Source organism: Neltuma alba, unplaced genomic scaffold (assembly GCF_004799145.2).
Source record: "Neltuma alba isolate B1F8T4 unplaced genomic scaffold, ASM479914v2 tig00012745_pilon, whole genome shotgun sequence".
Classification (NCBI taxonomy): domain Eukaryota; kingdom Viridiplantae; phylum Streptophyta; class Magnoliopsida; order Fabales; family Fabaceae; genus Neltuma; species Neltuma alba.
Window position 1 is genome coordinate 97,833 of NW_021637161.1, and position 18,696 is coordinate 116,528.

General features: G+C 35.0%; 4 protein-coding genes across 6 annotated transcripts; 2 read left to right on the plus strand and 2 right to left on the minus strand.

Moving 5' to 3' along the window:
• Nucleotides 1–195: 195 nt before the first annotated feature.
• On the plus strand, nucleotides 196–1,102 carry LOC114730587 (FCS-Like Zinc finger 8). The gene is made up of 2 exons (XM_028917683.1): nucleotides 196–836; nucleotides 979–1,102. Exons 1-2 carry the CDS (start codon nucleotides 196–198, stop codon nucleotides 1,100–1,102), a joined length of 765 nt encoding a protein of 254 aa, XP_028773516.1.
• Nucleotides 1,103–4,307: 3,205 nt separating this feature from the next.
• LOC114730589 (protein OBERON 1) lies at nucleotides 4,308–8,612 on the plus strand. 3 transcript variants are annotated; one of them, XM_028917686.1, is made up of 5 exons: nucleotides 4,308–4,780; nucleotides 5,762–6,318; nucleotides 6,459–6,525; nucleotides 6,950–7,305; nucleotides 8,493–8,612. In XM_028917686.1, exons 1-5 carry the CDS (start codon nucleotides 4,405–4,407, stop codon nucleotides 8,580–8,582), a joined length of 1,446 nt encoding a protein of 481 aa, XP_028773519.1. In that variant the 5' UTR covers nucleotides 4,308–4,404; the 3' UTR covers nucleotides 8,583–8,612. The 3 variants fall into 3 exon arrangements, with proteins under 3 accessions (XP_028773519.1, XP_028773521.1, XP_028773520.1); XM_028917688.1 differs by lacking the exon at nucleotides 8,493–8,612 and adding an exon at nucleotides 7,574–8,285 and having other exon boundaries at nucleotides 4,309–4,780; XM_028917687.1 differs by lacking the exon at nucleotides 8,493–8,612 and adding an exon at nucleotides 7,582–8,285 and having other exon boundaries at nucleotides 4,309–4,780.
• Nucleotides 8,613–9,652: 1,040 nt separating this feature from the next.
• On the minus strand, nucleotides 9,653–10,717 carry LOC114730594 (uncharacterized). Its single transcript, XM_028917692.1, has one exon. It carries the CDS (start codon nucleotides 10,485–10,487, stop codon nucleotides 9,849–9,851), a length of 639 nt encoding a protein of 212 aa, XP_028773525.1. The 5' UTR covers nucleotides 10,488–10,717; the 3' UTR covers nucleotides 9,653–9,848.
• Nucleotides 10,718–14,722: 4,005 nt separating this feature from the next.
• On the minus strand, nucleotides 14,723–18,255 carry LOC114730592 (uncharacterized). Its single transcript, XM_028917691.1, has 6 exons — nucleotides 18,106–18,255; nucleotides 17,587–17,692; nucleotides 17,091–17,135; nucleotides 16,885–16,993; nucleotides 15,721–16,006; nucleotides 14,723–15,146 (listed from the first exon to the last, which is right to left on the minus strand). Exons 1-6 carry the CDS (start codon nucleotides 18,151–18,153, stop codon nucleotides 14,952–14,954), a joined length of 789 nt encoding a protein of 262 aa, XP_028773524.1. The 5' UTR covers nucleotides 18,154–18,255; the 3' UTR covers nucleotides 14,723–14,951.
• Between the last annotated feature and the right edge of the window lie 441 nt (nucleotides 18,256–18,696).

The following is an 18,696-nucleotide window of genomic DNA, read 5'->3' on the forward strand; positions in this document are numbered from 1 at the left end:
CGGATGTTGCAGCGGTTCAGCTGTTTAATCAGATGTTCTGCTCTCTGAGTCTGTTCAGACTCGTGCGTCTGTCTTCAGTTTTCCTCTTTCCTTTTGAGGCGTGTCTTATAATCTCCCTCTCACACACTCATCCCGTCTCCTGAGAAAACCTTCATCTTTTTCTGAGACTTTCTGGTTTCAGTGTGTGGAGTATAAATGACTCCGGCAAGTGAACATTATTTGACAAATTTTACATTTTTCTTCGTTTCCCTCAGACTCCTCGGAAGACTTGCTTTCCGAATTTTCCATTACGAAAACGAAAGCACCGCCTCCCCGTCGTCACCGACACCAGAAACTGAGGGCAGACGCTTTCTGAGTCCAGTCGATTCGAAAGGCGTTGGTCTGGGAATTGTCGGAGCTCTTGTGGACGACAATTCTGTCGACTCCGAACAGAACCCTGAAAGCCCGAGGATTCTGTTCGGGTTCCAAATTAACACCGATTCACCTCCCTTACTTTTTCTATCTGATTCGCCTGTGACCTCATCGGATTCCGAAACAGAGGTCACCACCGAGTCCCGAGTCGGAACCTGGAACCCTCCTCGGATCATCCAAATCTGTCTTTCTGCCAGCGAGATGGAGATGTCTGAGGAGTACACTCGGGTAATTTTTCACGGCCCTAAGCCGAGAATCATGCATATATACAGCAACTGCATTGTTGACAACAGCTTGTTCGAAGCTGAATCGTCCTCGGTGTCGTCGCCGGCAGACGATCAAAGTGTGTATCCTTCGTCGAGGTTTCTGAGCTTCTGTGATTTCTGCAAGAAAAGGATGGGGCGCCAAGACATCTACATGTTGAGGTAAATGCTTGGTGACTTCTATCCGATTTATATCAAACTTCATACACAAATGTTGAATCGTGGTAAACAATTAATTATTACGAATCGAAGTGACGAAAATATCTGTGTTAATGGTTCAAACAAAGTTCCGATTGTATTTCAGGGATGAGAGAGCCTTCTGCAGTGCTCAGTGCAGGTACGCCGGAATACTGATGACTGAAGAAGAAGAGTTCTTGAAGGTAGCCCCGGTGAAGAAGGCGGAACTTTTGAGTGTAGCGGCTGTGTGAAAAAGTTAAGAGCCACCGCTTCAACAAAAAAGAAGGGAAAAAGTTAGTTTCAGGGGCACATATGGTTATTGATTACCCCGGGTCGATCATTGAATCTCCTCTGTTCCTTCTTTCTTTTTTAAGCAGGGATACTTTTTGTTTTAATTAGTAAGCTCAGGCCGAGTTAATCGTGGTGTTTCGATAGTTCATCGTGATTGGCTTGGTTTGATACTTTGCAAAGTGGATCCGCCTTAAATTCTGGTTCTTCGAGATAGGGAGATCGATGGGCGTGAGATATTGTAAAGGGTGATTTTTTTAAATTGCAGATGCTAGTCTTTTTTTAATTTGCAGATTACCAGGTTGGGGTGACAACGATGTTGCTCGAGATGAGCTTACGTCATTATCCTCGTTCATGGCTCATGAAAGACATATTCCACGATAAGAATAATATAATTAAATTAAACACTTAATACTAATGATTCCAACCGAACTGTATTCTTTTGAATATTTTCTTTTATTGGGTTTCCCGTTTTGGCAGATATACAGTACTTGATGATTAAAAAACTTAAAGACCATACTACAGATTAAGCACATTTTAGTAGATGATGATAATCCGAAGATTTGAAGAGCTTTCCGGGATCTCGGGCACATGAAGGATTCACGAAGAAGTATTTTTCTGAGTGATTCAGGTGGTTAGGTTAGTGTAATAAGATAGACTTGTATCTTTTTTCTTTTTTTTTTGTTGACCAGCAAGATAGATAGACTTATATCTACGGGTCTTTGGAAATAATCTTTAAATAATCTTCCAATTCAAACGTGCATATGAATTGAGAGCAGACAAAAATTGTATTGCAATGTGATCGGAGACAGGCTGTTCAAGTAGCTGTCATTTCTAGAGGGGTTGGAACAGATCAAACTTGGTTCACTTGCGGCTCAAGGCTGATTCTACAATTAACGAGAGATTAGATATTGGTGCAAAATTGTAAATTTTATATTTAATAAAATTCACTTATTTAAGAAAATTCACAGGGTTGAAGAATCTATCCATGAATATGCATAACTCCCTCATATTCACAATATATACTTCCAATAATTATCCAAAATTTAGAAATTACAATTAACTCATTAAATTCGTCAAAAAGAATTTTTAAAAAAATCAACCTTGCTAATTTCAAGGAGAAATTAAAATATAAAAAGTCACATCTATGTATTAATAAAACTAAAATTGATAAATAAACATTAATTATTCTGTAAAGCAACTTATTATAAAAATTATTTTTTTCAAAGTAACTTATATAGTAGGTAAATTGAAGGGAATATTTAGTCCCATAAATAAACGTAATTTTACGGGTTTCTCATGAATAATTATTACAGCCGGGAAAAAATTACAATAGTTTCCATTAATTATTCTCCTTCTGTTGCGGGCATTTATACTCCTGCTACGTGAAGCACACCGGTGTAGTGGTGTACGCGTCGCTGAGCATCCGCGTTCTCAGAGGCTCAAATTGCTGCTTCATAGGACAAGATATTTATTTATTTTCCCCTTTGAAAAAGGCATGACTTCTAAAATTATTTACAATAAAATGAATGATTTTTTTGCGCCAATAAAAAGAAAGTACTATTTTCGTTCATTAATATAAAAGATAGTCAACTAACGCGAGTAAATTAAAAAAATTTGTTGAGTTACCTATTTGTATAAATAGTTGTTATCTTTATTAAAATATCCATATTAATCATACACTACCTGAATCCTTAATATAAGAGCCAGTTAATTGATTTGAGTAGATTAAAAAATTAGTTAAGTTAATTACTACTATTTTAATAACTAGGCGCTTTCTTTTCTAAAATATCTTTGCTAATTAAGTGCATTGAATAGAATTATCATTATTATAAGAAATACTTTGAGAAAACATGGATATGAGAGACAAAATAAATTGGATTCTTATATTTAGAACCAAAATAAAAATCAAATGAGCTGTTATATTAAGGATTGGAGATAGTATCAGCTAAAACTATCATTTGATTGAAATTTCAACATGCGCAAGAGTAATTTGAAAAAAAATATAAATATGATAAAAAAATAAATTGGTATCTTATATTTAGAATCAAATTGAAAGTTAAATTAGCTTTTATATTAAAGATAGGAGGTAGTATAATTGAGATATCAAATAATTACCCAGTGGCATAGCGTGGACTGCAGGGCATTTCATCATAATATAATGAACATAAGACGTGCTTTATCACAAAATAGCTATACGAATACTCTACAAAATTGGTTTTTTTAAAAAAAAAAGTATATCAAATCATCAACTAACGGGCTAATTCAAATGGTTCAAATGTTTTCCTCGCCCAGGTTTTTAAAGGATGTGTTTTAGATAGAACTGTCTTCTGAAAAAACATCGTATGCAAATATTATATTTATTTAATCTTAAATATAAGATTTATTTTATAGTATAAATTACACTATAAAATAGGTCTTATATGTCAAATAGGAGGAGTAATAAATATTATACAGTAATTTTTAAAACTATGCGTAAATAGCTTTCTTAATTTTATTCTTTTTAAAAAATTACTGTATTCTAAATATTATATTTTCTAGATAGTCTTCTGTTTTTTTTTTCTTACCAGCATGTAGATAGTCTTCTGTTGTTTTATTGATTTAATTAACAGGCTACAATAACTTATACCCCGTGCATTTTAATTGTTGTTTAAGTAATTTTTTTTAAATTCTGAATTATGTGAATATATATTTTCAAAGTTTACATCCTATACAAATAAATTTTTTATTATAATAAAATAAAAAAGATGTTAAAAAAAAAGAAATATACTCCTATAAAAATATTAATTAATATCAAATAAAAAACTCACCTGAACAATTACAACAAATCCACATCCATACGTCAACTGCAAATTTATATATTTCATGTCTAATGCGACCCAAATATGTATGATTTATACATGTAACTCATTTAACACATGGATCGGTATTGTGAAAAAACTAGAACTAATGAAAAAATTAAATTTTTTGCAAGGAAAAAAAGAGAGGAGAAATCAAACTAGAAGATCTTTTTTTTTGGCATGAAAGGAAGATAGAAGAATAAATAAGATTCGATCAAAAAATTGAATGACTCCCGCCATTGATAAAATACAGTATTTTCAAGCCTGAGAAAAAATGAAAACGCATCATTGGACATTAATGCCTTGCACACTTCACGACGCGCTGCTAATATTTTCTCCAGATTTCTCCAACCAAGGACTCCAAGTTGTCTCGCGCATCAACTCACCTATAGCGGTTCATTTTCTGCACAGGGAACCGTGGTTTGATGGCGACTGAAGAAGGTGAGACTAATGGCACTGCAACTGAAGGGGGCTTAATTCTGCGGCCCGTGGCATCATCTGAGTACGGTGAAGGATTGCCTTATGCCCCCGAAAATTGGCCGAATCCCGGTGATATTTGGGGTTGGAAAGCCGGTAAAAGAATTCACCCCTCCGGTTACTTCAAGGACAGGTACCTTTATCTTCCGGATCATCTAAACCGCACCGATAATTCAGGCTCCAGCAGCAAGCGCAGACGTATTTTCGCCAGCAAGCAGTCCTTTGAACGCTACATTCAAGAATCTTTTCCTGACACTGATCTAAATGCGCTCTTCGCTTCTTTCAGCTGGAAAATTTATGCCACTGAGTCTGCCACCCTAAAGGGTTAGTGACTAGAGATTTCGTCCCCTAACTCTCGCATAGGCATATCTGTTTCTCCTTTCTTTTTCCCTCTCTCTGTTATTTTGGCGGCTTCTGTTGACTTTGATGCCCTGATGTGAGATTTTGTTGAAAGGTATGGTAGATATGTGTTCTGATATTAATTAGATTTGTTTATCTCACTGCGCATTTATACGGATGTAAACTATCACATTTCATCCTCACCAAGAGAGATGTCATGTTCGATGCAGCGACGCTGTCGTCTGACTTAAATGTTACTCACTACAGGAGTGTTAGAGTCGGACTATACTATAGTGTGTTTGTAATGAAAAGAGGAAGTATGGATGAAAATTTAACAGAATTTATGAAGGAACATTTTCTAACATAGGCTAAAAAAAAAAAAAAAGTCTCCGTGAGATTTTCAGCCTTTGGAGGAAATAATTGATGACGTTTTGTTATTTTTGCAGCACTTCTTTCTCTGGTTCTCTAGCCTATGATCTTCCGGTCTTCCCATCTACGATCATTTACGCTGATAATTTGATTCGAAGACAATTATCAGCGCATTGTTAACTCCTCAAAACAATTTTTTTTATTTCTTCTATTTCACCGCCACACCACCTGAATTTCAATCTTTGTTGGGCATCTAGCTTGCCTAGGTGTATTTCAATTTACGGTGCTTTATCGTTGATTACGGAATAGCTGGCTAAATAGTGGATATGGTCGGTCATGTTGATAATTTCTCTATATGAAGGACTTGTACGGGGAAGAAATCATATTCTTTTATGGCTGGTAATGGATGTTAGATTGATTAGGACTTCTTCCCTAAATTTGCTTCGGTTTCTTTTATCTTATTTTCAAAATCCATCCATCCTAAATTTGTCTCAAGGCCTATCATCTGTATATGCTTCTATTTGATTTTCCTTTTCAGGATGATTAGAAATTTAATTTTAAACTAAGAATATTGTTTATGCATGGTATTCAATACAGAGCAACATTCTATAGCTGCAGAAGATATAGAAGCAGAAGAAGATTCACATTCTGATTGCCAGTCTGACATTGCTGTATGTCAAGCTAGAAACAAGAATTGTGACAGCCTAACATCAGCAGTAGAAAAAGCAAAATATTTACCCGACCTGCCTTGTGATATTTTCTGTAATAAACCTGGTTTTTGCCATGATTGTTGCTGCATTCTTTGTTGCAAAACTGTTGATTCAACATATGGAGGCTATAGTTACATCAAGTGTCAAGTGAAGGTTGGTGACTACATATGTGGACACATTGCTCATGTATATTGTGCTATTCGATGTTACATGGCTGGAACAGTTGGAGGAAGTGTTGGGTTGGATGTGGAGTACCTTTGCCGGCACTGTGATGCAAGAACTGATCTAATTTCTCATGCCACTGAGCTTCTAGAAAAATGCAAAACTATTGATTCGAGAGATGACATTGAAAAGATCTTAAATCTTGGTGCAAGTATCTTGCGTGGTTCACAGAGAATGATTGCAAAGGAGCTGCTTAATCGCATTGACTTGGCCATTTCAAAGGTATAGTTAATTGATTCTTATGTGAAAGTTATCTAGCTGGGGGAAAAAGTTATCTAGCTTGCTTGCTTGCATATGTTCATGCATGCCCTCTCTTAAGCTCATAAAGGCAGCAATATGACTGATTTAATCGTTCACTTCAGCTTCAATGTGGGACTCTTCTCGAAGATATTTGGAAGGCGGATGATGACGATTCCTTACAAAATGCAGGTACAATATTCGCTTTGTGTTATACAATAGTCAAAACTTTGATGTGAGAATTGCTTAGCTAAATTTGCTCTAGTTCCTACAAATCAGTGAATACATGAGTTCCTGAAAACAACATTCCCATTGCTTATCGTCTTTAACCCACCTGATAGGATAAGGTGCAACAAAATTGTTATTCATACAAATCATTCATGTGTTCACAATCTTTTTTGGAGTTCAAGCAAATTAGACCTCGTGATTGAGGACCAAATTATTAGTGTACTATAGGACCAATAACTTCCAGCTAAGCTAGGCCTTGGCTCTAGCAGGGTGCTTACAAAAGTGTAAATCTAAGTTTTCGTCTATATCTTTCTCCATTACTAATGTTGAAAATGCATTTGTCTTGTGGCCTTATTCTCATTATTGAATATTTTCTGTTCATAAACAGCTTTCTTAGATGATGGCAATGAAATGAAAGTTGCAGCTAATGAAAGCCCTTCAGTAGTCACAACAGGGACAGAAAATAATGGTTATCCGCCTAAGCCTGACTTGTCGAAACTTGAAGATGAAATCCATCAAGTTCTCCAAGCGCTGCGAAAGTCACAGGCTTTAGAATACAGCATAGCAGAAGAAATACTCCATGGGAAGAAGCGTTATCTCCAAAACCTGTATCAGCAACTGGAGAGGGAGAAGTCTGAATCAGCATGTCAACTCTCATCTCATTCTAACGTCTTGTCGGATGCAGTTAGCAGGAGGATGGAACAGATAAGACAGGAAACGATGAAACTTGAAGACATGAAACAGGTAGCCAATGGTTTTGGTAGGACAAGCGAAGATGTTTTGAAGACATATTTTGGCGTAGAAATTTCAGAATAAAAATTGATAAATCTTTTAGTGAACGACTCTACTGAAACATGCCTTTGTTTTTCCAATTACAAACTGTGTCCAGTGTCGAAATAGGTCATGTCTTGTGCCCTGGCAAAGCGCACAGATGAGTAACAAGTATCCCCTTGAGTATATTTTGTCTTGAAGTCCCTTAAGTTATATTGTGTTTTATGCATTGTGGTGATAGTGCTGCAGGACATGAGACATTACACGGTGCAGGGGATAGAGGCTTCAAGGTTTGTGAAGGGAGGTAGTGGTGACTCGTGAATTGGTGATGTGACAGAGGATGCTAGAAGAAATAGTAGGGTAGAGAGAAAATGCATGAGGTATGTGAGCCATTGAGATATGAAGAGGGTGAGGGACGAAGCACGTGGCATTAAAAAATTGTGGATTTTTCCTCTTTGAGATCTTTTTTCCCGTTCTGTTCTCTGCTTTTTTTCCTCTCTAAAGTTGCTATAAAAACCCTGTGTTATTCATCTCCTTCTGCCATTATCTTCCGAGCTTCTGTTGTGTTCTGCTATTGTTTTTGCTGTGAATGGCCCCAAGTGTCACACACTTTCTTTTATATTCCAGTCTTGTGATTTTCGATATAATAACAAAATGTATGGCACTTTAAGCGTAATGTCCAATGGATGTATTATATTGAAATTCACAAGCTTGGATTATAAAGTATGTGTATAGCATTTTAGCGGCAATATCACAGCAAAAGGAACAAATCACTAAAAAAGAGAGGCACCCAAGAGAATAGCGGAAGAGTAAAGTGAACTGAAAGAATGGCTCAAGGAGGATTATCAGATTATTATATTGAAGAACAGATCATTATAACTTTGCTTTGTCATTCTATTTATTTATATCTCAACGGCTTCCACACCTCGTGCGCTTTGCCATTTTCACTCTCAGCCAACTATTTCTTTCTAGCATCTTCTGCCACGTGACCATCATCTCTCCACAAACCTTGAATTTTCTATTCGCTGCATCATGTGACTATAGCACCACCATCACACACGCAACGGTTTGTTGCCATAATTTGAAAAGAAACAAAAAGAAAAAGAAAAATTATATTTCATTAGAGACTGAGACAGTGAAATACTTCAGTGGATTTGAAGGTTTGGAACACTGCGCCTCAGATGATGTTCAAGGCCGATTCGAAAGCAATGGCGCTACAAATTTTTTTGAAAAAATTTCGAAGGGTTTGATGGCTGATGGATTTTTCTTTTATTCTCATCGGGGGTCACTTCTTTCCTTGGTTTTTTGACCAGCAGTCCAGCACTTCTTTCCTTGTTAATAGTATCTTGTGGTACAATTTCAATTCCCTATGTTCACTATTTATATCATCTCATGTTGCTTGCATTTATAAATTCAATTAGACAACCAAAACAATGCTTTTCAACATAAATAAACTATCTTTTGGCCAGAAATATATATATATATATATATATATATATATATATATAACTAGACCCTCTGAAGCACCCAAAAAAAAGTTTCGAGACTCTGATTCAGCACAATGCTCTAACAGTTATGCCTCAAACATTATGCAAGGTATATGCTATTTCACAAATCGATGCAATACAAACTTTCTATATTCCTTATTCATTCAGTTTGCCTTGACTCATGATCCAGACACGGCAAACATCAAGAGGCCATCAACCATTACATTCAGATGATGCCTTGAGAGACAGTATTCTCTTTTCCTTGGGGACTATACAGTATGCCGAGTTTTAATTTAAAGAACTAGATCATGACCATGAGAATGAGATGCCATTCTCATAGCAAACCTCTTTCCTACAATACTTCACGTGGATTGATGCTTTCCATAATAAGTTTGCTTGGAATTTATAATATATAGATATATTAGCCAAATATAGGGATAAATAAATGAAGAAAGGGGCAAACCAAATGTTCAGGACCTGCATGGATACCGAACATGATAGACACGATCTTGGAACACAATAAATTTTCCTAATTATATCAAACACCTATTTAATAGATCTAGATCTATACTTATTACAACCATATTTAACAGTCTGAAAGCAACACTCTCCTCTCTGTTTTCACTTTCGTTCTCAAGTTTAGTCCTTGCATCCAGCTCCACTGTACTCGAAATTACAATCCTTTCTAAATCTAACCATTATGCCGAAACCTGTGCAACTCAAATCGGAAAATGCCGAATCCCGGAATAATTAACTGTGACAACGATTAAAGAGGCACATTTGCTTATAATCAAAGAGAAACTCTCTCCCCGCACACTACCAATGGACAGAAATTTAACAAAGCAGATGCAACATAAAAGATAGAGATTGACATGGACATCATTCTTGCCAAGGGGATCAGTACAGGCCTGATTCATTCGACAGAAACTAGTTCCAACAGCAACTTGAAAAATTAAAACTAATTCGCATATTGAAGCCAAGTTCAACGGCAACAAGGTTGAATTTAAAAAGAGAGGAAAAAGAAGAGTATTACTGTACAAGCACGAGTCTCCCACCCATCCCATTACCATCACCCCACATTTCTCCACCGCCATTTCCATTTCCATCTTCTGGATTGTCCAATTCCTCTCCTTTCGGCACCGTCACTATGAGCTCCCCATCAACAAGAACTGCACTTGCGAGCTCCGGCCGCGTCGATTCTGGCAGCCGAAACCTCCACATATCGAGTTCTATCTCATCCAACGAGAACTCCACCGACCCACTTTCCCTCACCATAATCTTGATCACCCCAGGGTGGATTTCCACCGTATGCGCCTGCACATCGCCGATACCGTCGGTTTCCGCCTTAAATCGGAAGTAATCGGGTCCCTCCTCGATCGACACATCTGCATCGGACCGAAAGGGAAGCTCCAGGACCCGACTGAAAACATGAGGAAGCCTCCTTAGCTTCTTGTTAGAGAGACCAAGAAGCTCTTGAGCTTCCGACAGAGGGTTCCTCGCATTCATGTCATATTGGACGGTGATGTTGCGTTTCCTGGGCACGGGGTGAACCTTCATGGTATCGAGATCACTGTGAATAGCGGGCGATTGAAGCAAGATTAATAGCAGAATCAACTGGGTAAGAATCAAAATCTGGGTGAGATTACAAGGCCGAAAAGGAAAAATCATATATTTGTTGTCCTTTCTTGCGTTTTGTCTGGGAAGAAATGGTAATGAATAAGGTGACCCTAACCCTAAATATCTGCTCTCGATTGAGCAAGAGGATTTAAATTAGCGCTCTTTTCTGTTTGTCGAGAAAATTTGAGAGACTGGGAGAAAACCTCAAGGCAACGGAAAAAGTTTGTTAATGAAATCTTCCTTTTCGGTAAGTGCCGTGCGGAAGAGAGGGAATCAACGCACAGATAAAGAAAAGATGATCAGGACTCAGGAGGATGCCCCTAGAATTCTCAGAATTTACCAGTGGGTCCGTATTCAATTATGGAAAGGAAATTAAAGAATAGAAAAGAAAAGGCTCAACCCTTATCATTTTCAACATGGAATTCCATTTTTTTCAACCAAATTTGATTCATGTGTTTAAAAAAAGTACTTGGATAAAAACAAAATCATGATTTTAAAAATAACTTTACAATATATAAAATAAATATGTAAAAAAGTTTGTCTTGATCTATAAAAAAATATTTTTTAAAAACATTTTTATGATTTTCTATACACTCCCCTGAGTTGATGTTCTTGGGCATGATTATAATCTCCGTATAAGGCTCTAAAACGCCATGTTCTTCCCTTCAATTAATTAGCAACTGTCTAAGGTAAATATGCATACCATAGTCTAAGCCATATAATATACATCCCACATACTCACTAGGCCCAAAAAAAAAACCTCTATATTAACATGCGAGGTATTTAGAAATAGATTACAAAAAAACAAGGAGGAGTAATGAACCTCACGTAACTAATTATATGACGTGGTTTCGAAATACACATATATATTAAAAAAAAAAGAAAGAAATATTAAGGTAACATAATATCTTTGTCTTTTTTTTCAAAGTTGTGAGGGCAGGCTATAACTTGAGGTTAGGAACTAAACCAGAGACCTTTGATTTTCAAAGGAGCTCCATGTCATTATGTTGTGAGCAAACTGGTCTTGTTGTGAATTACAGAGAAAGGGATGAAAATATCACTAGGTGGTGGTGTTGGGAACCTACTGTGTGGAAAATGAAACGTGTGCTTAGAAATCAGTGCAGACATTGCATCACCAAGCTTACGATTTTGGATAAATAAGACAGTTTATGAAGAAACCACATACACTAATTTATAATTATTGTGGAAGCCGACCCAATTACAAAGGCTACGATCTCAGAAGTGGCTAATCAAATTTAAGATTTTTGGCGCATGTTAGTATCAAGCTTACATGCATACATATCCATATACACATTAGCTAACTAGATAATTAATTTGAAGAGATTAAAAATAATAATTAAATTAGTTAATTATAACTAATACTCCCTCCGTTCCTTATTATAAGAGACAAATAATCAAATTACGTTGATAAAAAAAAGTTAAAATTAGTTGAGGACAATTAATGTGTAAAAAGTATAATGTTTTTTCAACAATGCCCCCATTAATAAGGAGAGAGAATATGAGAGAGAACAATTAAATTATTAAAAAAAAGAGAAGTGGGAGGGAGAGAGAGTATAAGTTGGAGACAAAATAAATAGGGGTAAAATAGGAAATCAATACAAAAAAATAGAGAAAACTTTTAAGTGTCTCTTATATATGGGAACATGCCATAAGCATCAAATGTCTCTTATAATAAAGAACGGAGAGAGTATGTGTTAACTTCTTTAAACTATCCTTTTGAATAATGTATATTGAAGCTATCTCTCAGTAAAAACTTCTTATAATCCGTAAATATATTTTAGATAAAATATTCAGCACTTTCACCAGCTTTTATATTAAAAAAAATGTGTGTGTGTATGTATAATTCCAAAATCCAATTAAAAATACCAGCAAACCTCCTACGTATTCAGCGGCAACCCTCTATTAGACCCAACATAAAATGCCAAAACTCTTTATATTAGCTTTTAACTGCCAAGTATATATGCCCCACGCACGCATTCTCAAATTTCGTTACATCACGTAATCGAAATAGTGGTTATAATTTATGAAATGCTGATAATGTTTAATAATGTGCAATGAGCATGAACAACAAGTCACAAGTGTTGGTGGTTTACATGATGACTCAAACAAAAAGGGCTGGGTTCAAAGTTGGGAATTATTATTGCTAAAAGTCCACAACAACACGGTTTTACTTGTTCGAATCTTACGTTGTATTACGCGTAACACATGAAAGGGAAACTTACCCGTAAATGCGTTTGCATTATGAAACGCAAAAACAAAAGACGTAACAACTTCTGATATCATTCATTCTCACACTATATCGTGATAAGAATATAACATCTCAAACTACTATACTCATCTTTAGTATAAAAGCTAATTAATTAATTTAAATAGGTTAAAAAATAATTAAATTAATTATTTATAATAAATAGGTATTATTTTTCCTAAAATACTTTTATTAATAATGTGTATTAACTAGAACCATCATTTCATAAAATTTTTAACATGTACAACTATTTTAAGGATCATCTTGAGGGAAAAAAAAGAGAGACAAAGTGGATTGAATATCATATTTAAGACTAAATTAAATATCAAACTAGTTCTTATATTAATAACAGGAAATAGTATTACTCCTCCGATCCTTAATATAAGATCCACTTAACTAATTTGATTAAATTAAGGAAGTTAGGTAAGTTAGTTAATTATAAGAAAAGTGACACATTTTTCCTAAAACACCATAATCATCTTTCTTAATACCCTCTCTCTCTCTTTTACTTGATTATGGTTGAGGAAGTATCCATAGGGGTAATTTAGAGACAATTAATAAATACAAGAAATGAGTCTTATATTTAGGATCAAAATCAACTTAAAAATTGAGTCCTATATTAAGGATTGGAGGAGTATCATTTTTTGTCATCAATTACGTGATAAGAATAGTGTTATTATGTACAAGGGAGATCAGATTACAGATTGGATTTACGCCTACAGACATGGAGAATGAAGGCGCGGGGAAGCTTCATAAAAAAAGGGAAAATATGCTACCACGGCAAAGCTTCATAAAAAAAAAGAAGGGAAAATATGATACCAATTTTGCGAAAAAAATATGACGGACACTCTTAAATTAAATTAATCATTGTTATATCAAATTCTTTTAAAAAATCGGATTTCAGTTCATTTATTTGAAAATAATTTAAAATTTTAGTATAAGAATGATAAGATCCTCAAACTTTTTTTTTTTTTAAAAAACAAACAATATTTTCTGCATGTGATGAGGATAAGACGTTTGCCCCACTTTACGAATTAAAGACAAAACGGTACCGTCCATTAAAAAAAACACAAAATCATGCATCGTAATGCTAAATGAGATACTCCATGATTGAACCCGTTCATTTCATCCTCTTTATGTATATACTTAAAAAAAAAAAAAGGATTGCTGAAAATAATTATACCAATCAATACCATGTTATCCACACAATTGCTACACAAAACAACTTAGATCAAATCGCTTACATTCATTATATTAAGTTTTTTAATCATACACGATTATGTGTTTTTTTAATTTCATATGAATTTATAATTGGATGCTATTAAGTATTAATATTTTAAAAATAAAACATATGATTATAATTAGAAAACTTGACACAATAAGCATAAAAACTTAACATAAGGATTAGCCATTATTATATTATAGTACCTCAAATCCTAATTATAAAACATCATTTATAGTTTACAAATGGGATTTTATAATTAAGACTAAAGGTAGTATTTGCATAGATCCAAGAATGGGCAGCATCGTCCGCTACAATATCTTAATGAGTAGAATTGCATAAAACTTGTTTTTCAGAATTACGAAGTGTACTGGATAATTAGAGCTTGATTCTATAAAGTAAGGAGTGGAATTTTTTCAAATTGAAGAGGACAGCTTGAATTACAGGTAAGACTAAACTCAACTTTTTACTCATAAAACAAATTTCATGCCATTAAATTACAAGATGATCAGTAAAGAAGCACCTTTAGCTGAATTTAAATGAATATCTTGGACTTGCTACACTATTTTTAATTTGTTTGATATTTCTCTACATATTTTAATAGGTTTTAAATGTCAGAAAAATGAATATAATTTTAAAAAATAATTGTTTTTTTTTTCAATATTTGATTTCTGAAAATAATTTAGGGTAGTTGTCAAAACTAATTTGAGTGATTGTCCTAAAAAAATAACCCTTTTCTGCCTTTTCTTTTACATTAAAAAGGAAAGTCTAACTTCGCTTCTTCCCTTAAAGAAGAAAGAACTATCTAAATAACAACTTCATTTTATTAAACCAAGGATGCGTGGTTTTTCTTGCACGAACAACCCAAAGCAGCGACAAAAAAAGGGCAAAACTAATCCAAAGACTGATTCTAAGTTATCTCTAAATCATCTCCACCCTAACAAGATTATACAGTTCTGTAATCTTTTATATGTCAACTTACCCATTGTTAAGTTGTCATTCAGCAGTTAACCAGCTGTTGCAAGATTTACACTTCAGAGTTGGGAAGGTCTTGATGATGACGCATCCGACGCCTGCGGTGACCTCTTCTATGGCCACGATTGTGTATTCCTGGTGGTTTGTTTGGGGTACTAGAATGATGAAACTCTTCCACCGGACCACCAAAAGCAAAAAGATAGTCAAGAGGATCTGTCCCTTCCTCCCTCTCAAGAACAGGGTTTATCTGCAATGAAAGATTAATGAAAAGGAGATTTATTCAAATGCTCAAATGAAGAAATCCTAAAAAAGATTAGATCCGTTTAAATGAAATAATGATTGTGCAAAAGATGCATATGGGAATAACACATTTACTAGAAACTAATGGCGATCTTGTGTGTTGCAGGGGGTCTAAGAAATGAATAGCACCGTTTGTGGCTGACAAATAATGCAACTAGTTAGATTTATATATACATACATACATACATACATATATATATATATATATATATAAATAGCACCGTTTGTGGCTGACAAATAATGCAACTAGTTAGATTTATATATATATATATATATATATAATCTCTTTTATGAAGAAAAGAGTCAAGTGTCCAAAAATGTAATGTCAATCCGTCAATTTGATCTAATTATTTGCCAAGGGGATTCTCAATGAGGCTCAAGCACTGAACAGAACCTACGCTGCTGTTGTCACCCCTCCGGGTTCTGCCATTGTCCTAGTCATACTATCCTCAATTAAAAGTAGAACTCCATCAGAAGTATCAATACCATGTAATTCAAAAGCAACATAAAAGAAAACTCACAAAAATATGCTTGGTTTCAAGACTGGTTTTTGCGCCATCAGAGGCTTCTCTAGGGCTGCTTTGGGAACTATTTTTTGAGTCATCATAAGAGTCACTGAAGGAGCTATCAGAAAAGTCATAATCCAGTTTCCTCTGACCATTGACAAGATCATCGCTATAGGAATTCCGATATCGCCATCTCAATTTGGGGTGATTAGAGGTTGAATCATCATATACCCTCTCCGTATAAAAATACTTAGAGATAAGTCGCATTTTTGAAGGATCATTCTGAAACTGTGTCACCAATCTGTAATTCGAATATAATTCACAGGTAAAAATTGAATGCATACATATAAAAGAAAGCGCAATATATGAGGAAAACCAAAACTACCGGACCCAAAAAAAAAAAAAAAAATTCTTCTCCTGCTTACCTCCCACGGGTGAATTTCAGACTATCAGCGCAAGTCCTTATGTTCACTTTTCTTGTCACAAAATCAGCGCTCTTGATTGCCAACAAAAGAAAAATTCTGCTCTTGTTTTCTAATACTAAACGGATGTTGCACAGTTTATACAAATAGTTTTTATAGACACATTTCCTATATGGTAGAAAACCGGGATCAAATATAATAATAAGCTCGAAATAGATGACATTTTGATATCATGTTTACCACTCAGTCAATTTTTCTTCATATCACTGGAATTGCATTGCCCCGCCATCGATATTTTTATTGCACAGCCATTTTGTTTGGACTTGCCACTGTTGCATTTTCAACTTTAATGTGAACGAAGGGAAAATATTATGTGAAGAATGAACAGGCTCCGACTCACCTTACATGCTCTTCAACTCATAAGAATTAAACATTTCTCACTCTTAACAATTCTTTTAGTTTTTGGCTCCCAGCAACCAACTAGAGCATCATAATCTACTATGAACCACTTGCAATTGCGTTTATTAAGCTACTTCAACTCAGACGATTGTATACAGAAGATCTTGTAAATTTGATTCTCAGCTCACCAAGTGCTTAAAAACTAAAGCCAACCTGACTCAGGTGTCCCAGATAACTCATGACAGCAAGCATTCATTCAAAGGTCTATTCACGAATACTAGAGAACATGTCACTAATCCAGACTATTGCACAAACACGAAAAAGTGAGCTTTAAGAATTAACATGTCAGAACACTTACATATCTGCTAACTCCTTCTGCATTATACTCCCATCCTGTTGAAGAATATGATCAATGGAGGAATCCAAGGATCTAAGCAATCTCCTCAACCCAAAGACAGCAGCAGCCCCTGAAAAATTATAACTCAAAAAACAAGGTAAAGGGGGAAAGTCTCGGGCATAACGTTACCAGAAATGATCACAGGTTAACAAAAATATTAATCTTACCAGCAGTAAGGTTGACACGAAATGATCTCTTGAGTTTCCAAGTTGCTGCCATGAAGGATTTGAGGTAATCAGGATACGTGAAAGAATCATAAACAAAAAAGAACTAAAGCCATATTAGGAGTTAAGAATTAAGATAATCTGCAGTAAGTCGAAAGGATTCAGTAATGTTTTTGCAGATCAGAACTTGGAATAGGGGATCGCAAAATTAAAGAATAACAAATCTTGAGAAGATATTGCTCCTATTTAAATGTAATGTTATCACAAATAAGAAGCAGCATATATGTTGGGAGTCAAAAATTACGAAATTGACAATCCGCTATGTGTTTAGTGTTAACTATGATCAAGAGACAATGAAAAAAATACTGAAGTACAATAAATCTTGAGTAGATAATACTCCCGTATGAATGTAGTGCTGCTGCTGATAGGCACCAGTACAAATCTCAAGTCAATCTTCCACACAGAAGGTGGGAAACATTGAAGAGTTGGAGTCACTGACCTGACCATGCAACGATACCAGCAAGCGAAGCACTATCAATGAAGTCGTCGAGAGCTTTAGATTTGCATGAAGAAAGAATATCGGCTTCCTGAGGTGTCAATTTCTCCTGAAAAATAAAATAGACATAGTTGTTGGATGCTTGGATATACAAGTAACAGCAGCAACATCAGGACCAGCAACTTGGAATTTTCACGTCTTCTCCTTGGCATTTACAAGCACTGATAACTTTCAGCACACTTGTAAAATTATTTTGAAAGAATATATCTTCTATGATTACTGATCACCATTCACTTCCAATAAACGGGGAAACAGTCCAGTCAAATAAACCTAACTGAATCGACTATTTGCCAGGGAGTAAAACAAATACCCCTAAATTGCCAATGGTTGTAGTAATAGCAATAACAAATATAACTCTGAATAAGAATGGCAAAAAGCACAAAGAATCAATAATTTGGGGGGCCACAATTTGAAGCTGGATCTTAGCAAAATCTCGAGAAGAGAGCCCTAGAGCGAATGTACCCGTTTGGACATGAGAACTTGCTCCAGCTTCCACAGTGCGTCACCCATGTTAGTCCCCTTTGCCTGCAGATGCACAATGATATTCTCAATTCGCGTTTACGGTTTTCTTTTTCCTGAATCGCTCCACTGCTTGTTGGTAGGTTGCTGCTTCGGTTTGCCCGTACCTTTTCCCTTTTTTTTTTTTTTTAAAAACACTCGAATATCATGGACATCTGATAAATTTTGAGATATTAGTGATACAACTCCCACATTTTGTTTGTTTTCTTTTTATTTAAAAATTAATAATTTTTTAAGTAAATAATAATTTTTTACTTTTATTAAAAAATGGTATTGGCAAAAGGAAAAAAAATCTTCTATGCAAAAGAAAAATAACTTTCGTTACTTCTAAATTTAGAAGGTGTGCTATATCAATATGCATTAAAATTAATTATGAGTTATATTATTAAGTTTCGAATACTGAAGGTGAGCTAATAGCAAAAAAAAAAAAAAAAGAATACTGAAGGTGAGCAACAAATTCTTGGCCAACAATTATAACTTTTAGCTCACCTTTCATATTCAGAAAGTGAGCTACATCAGTATTTAATATTAGTT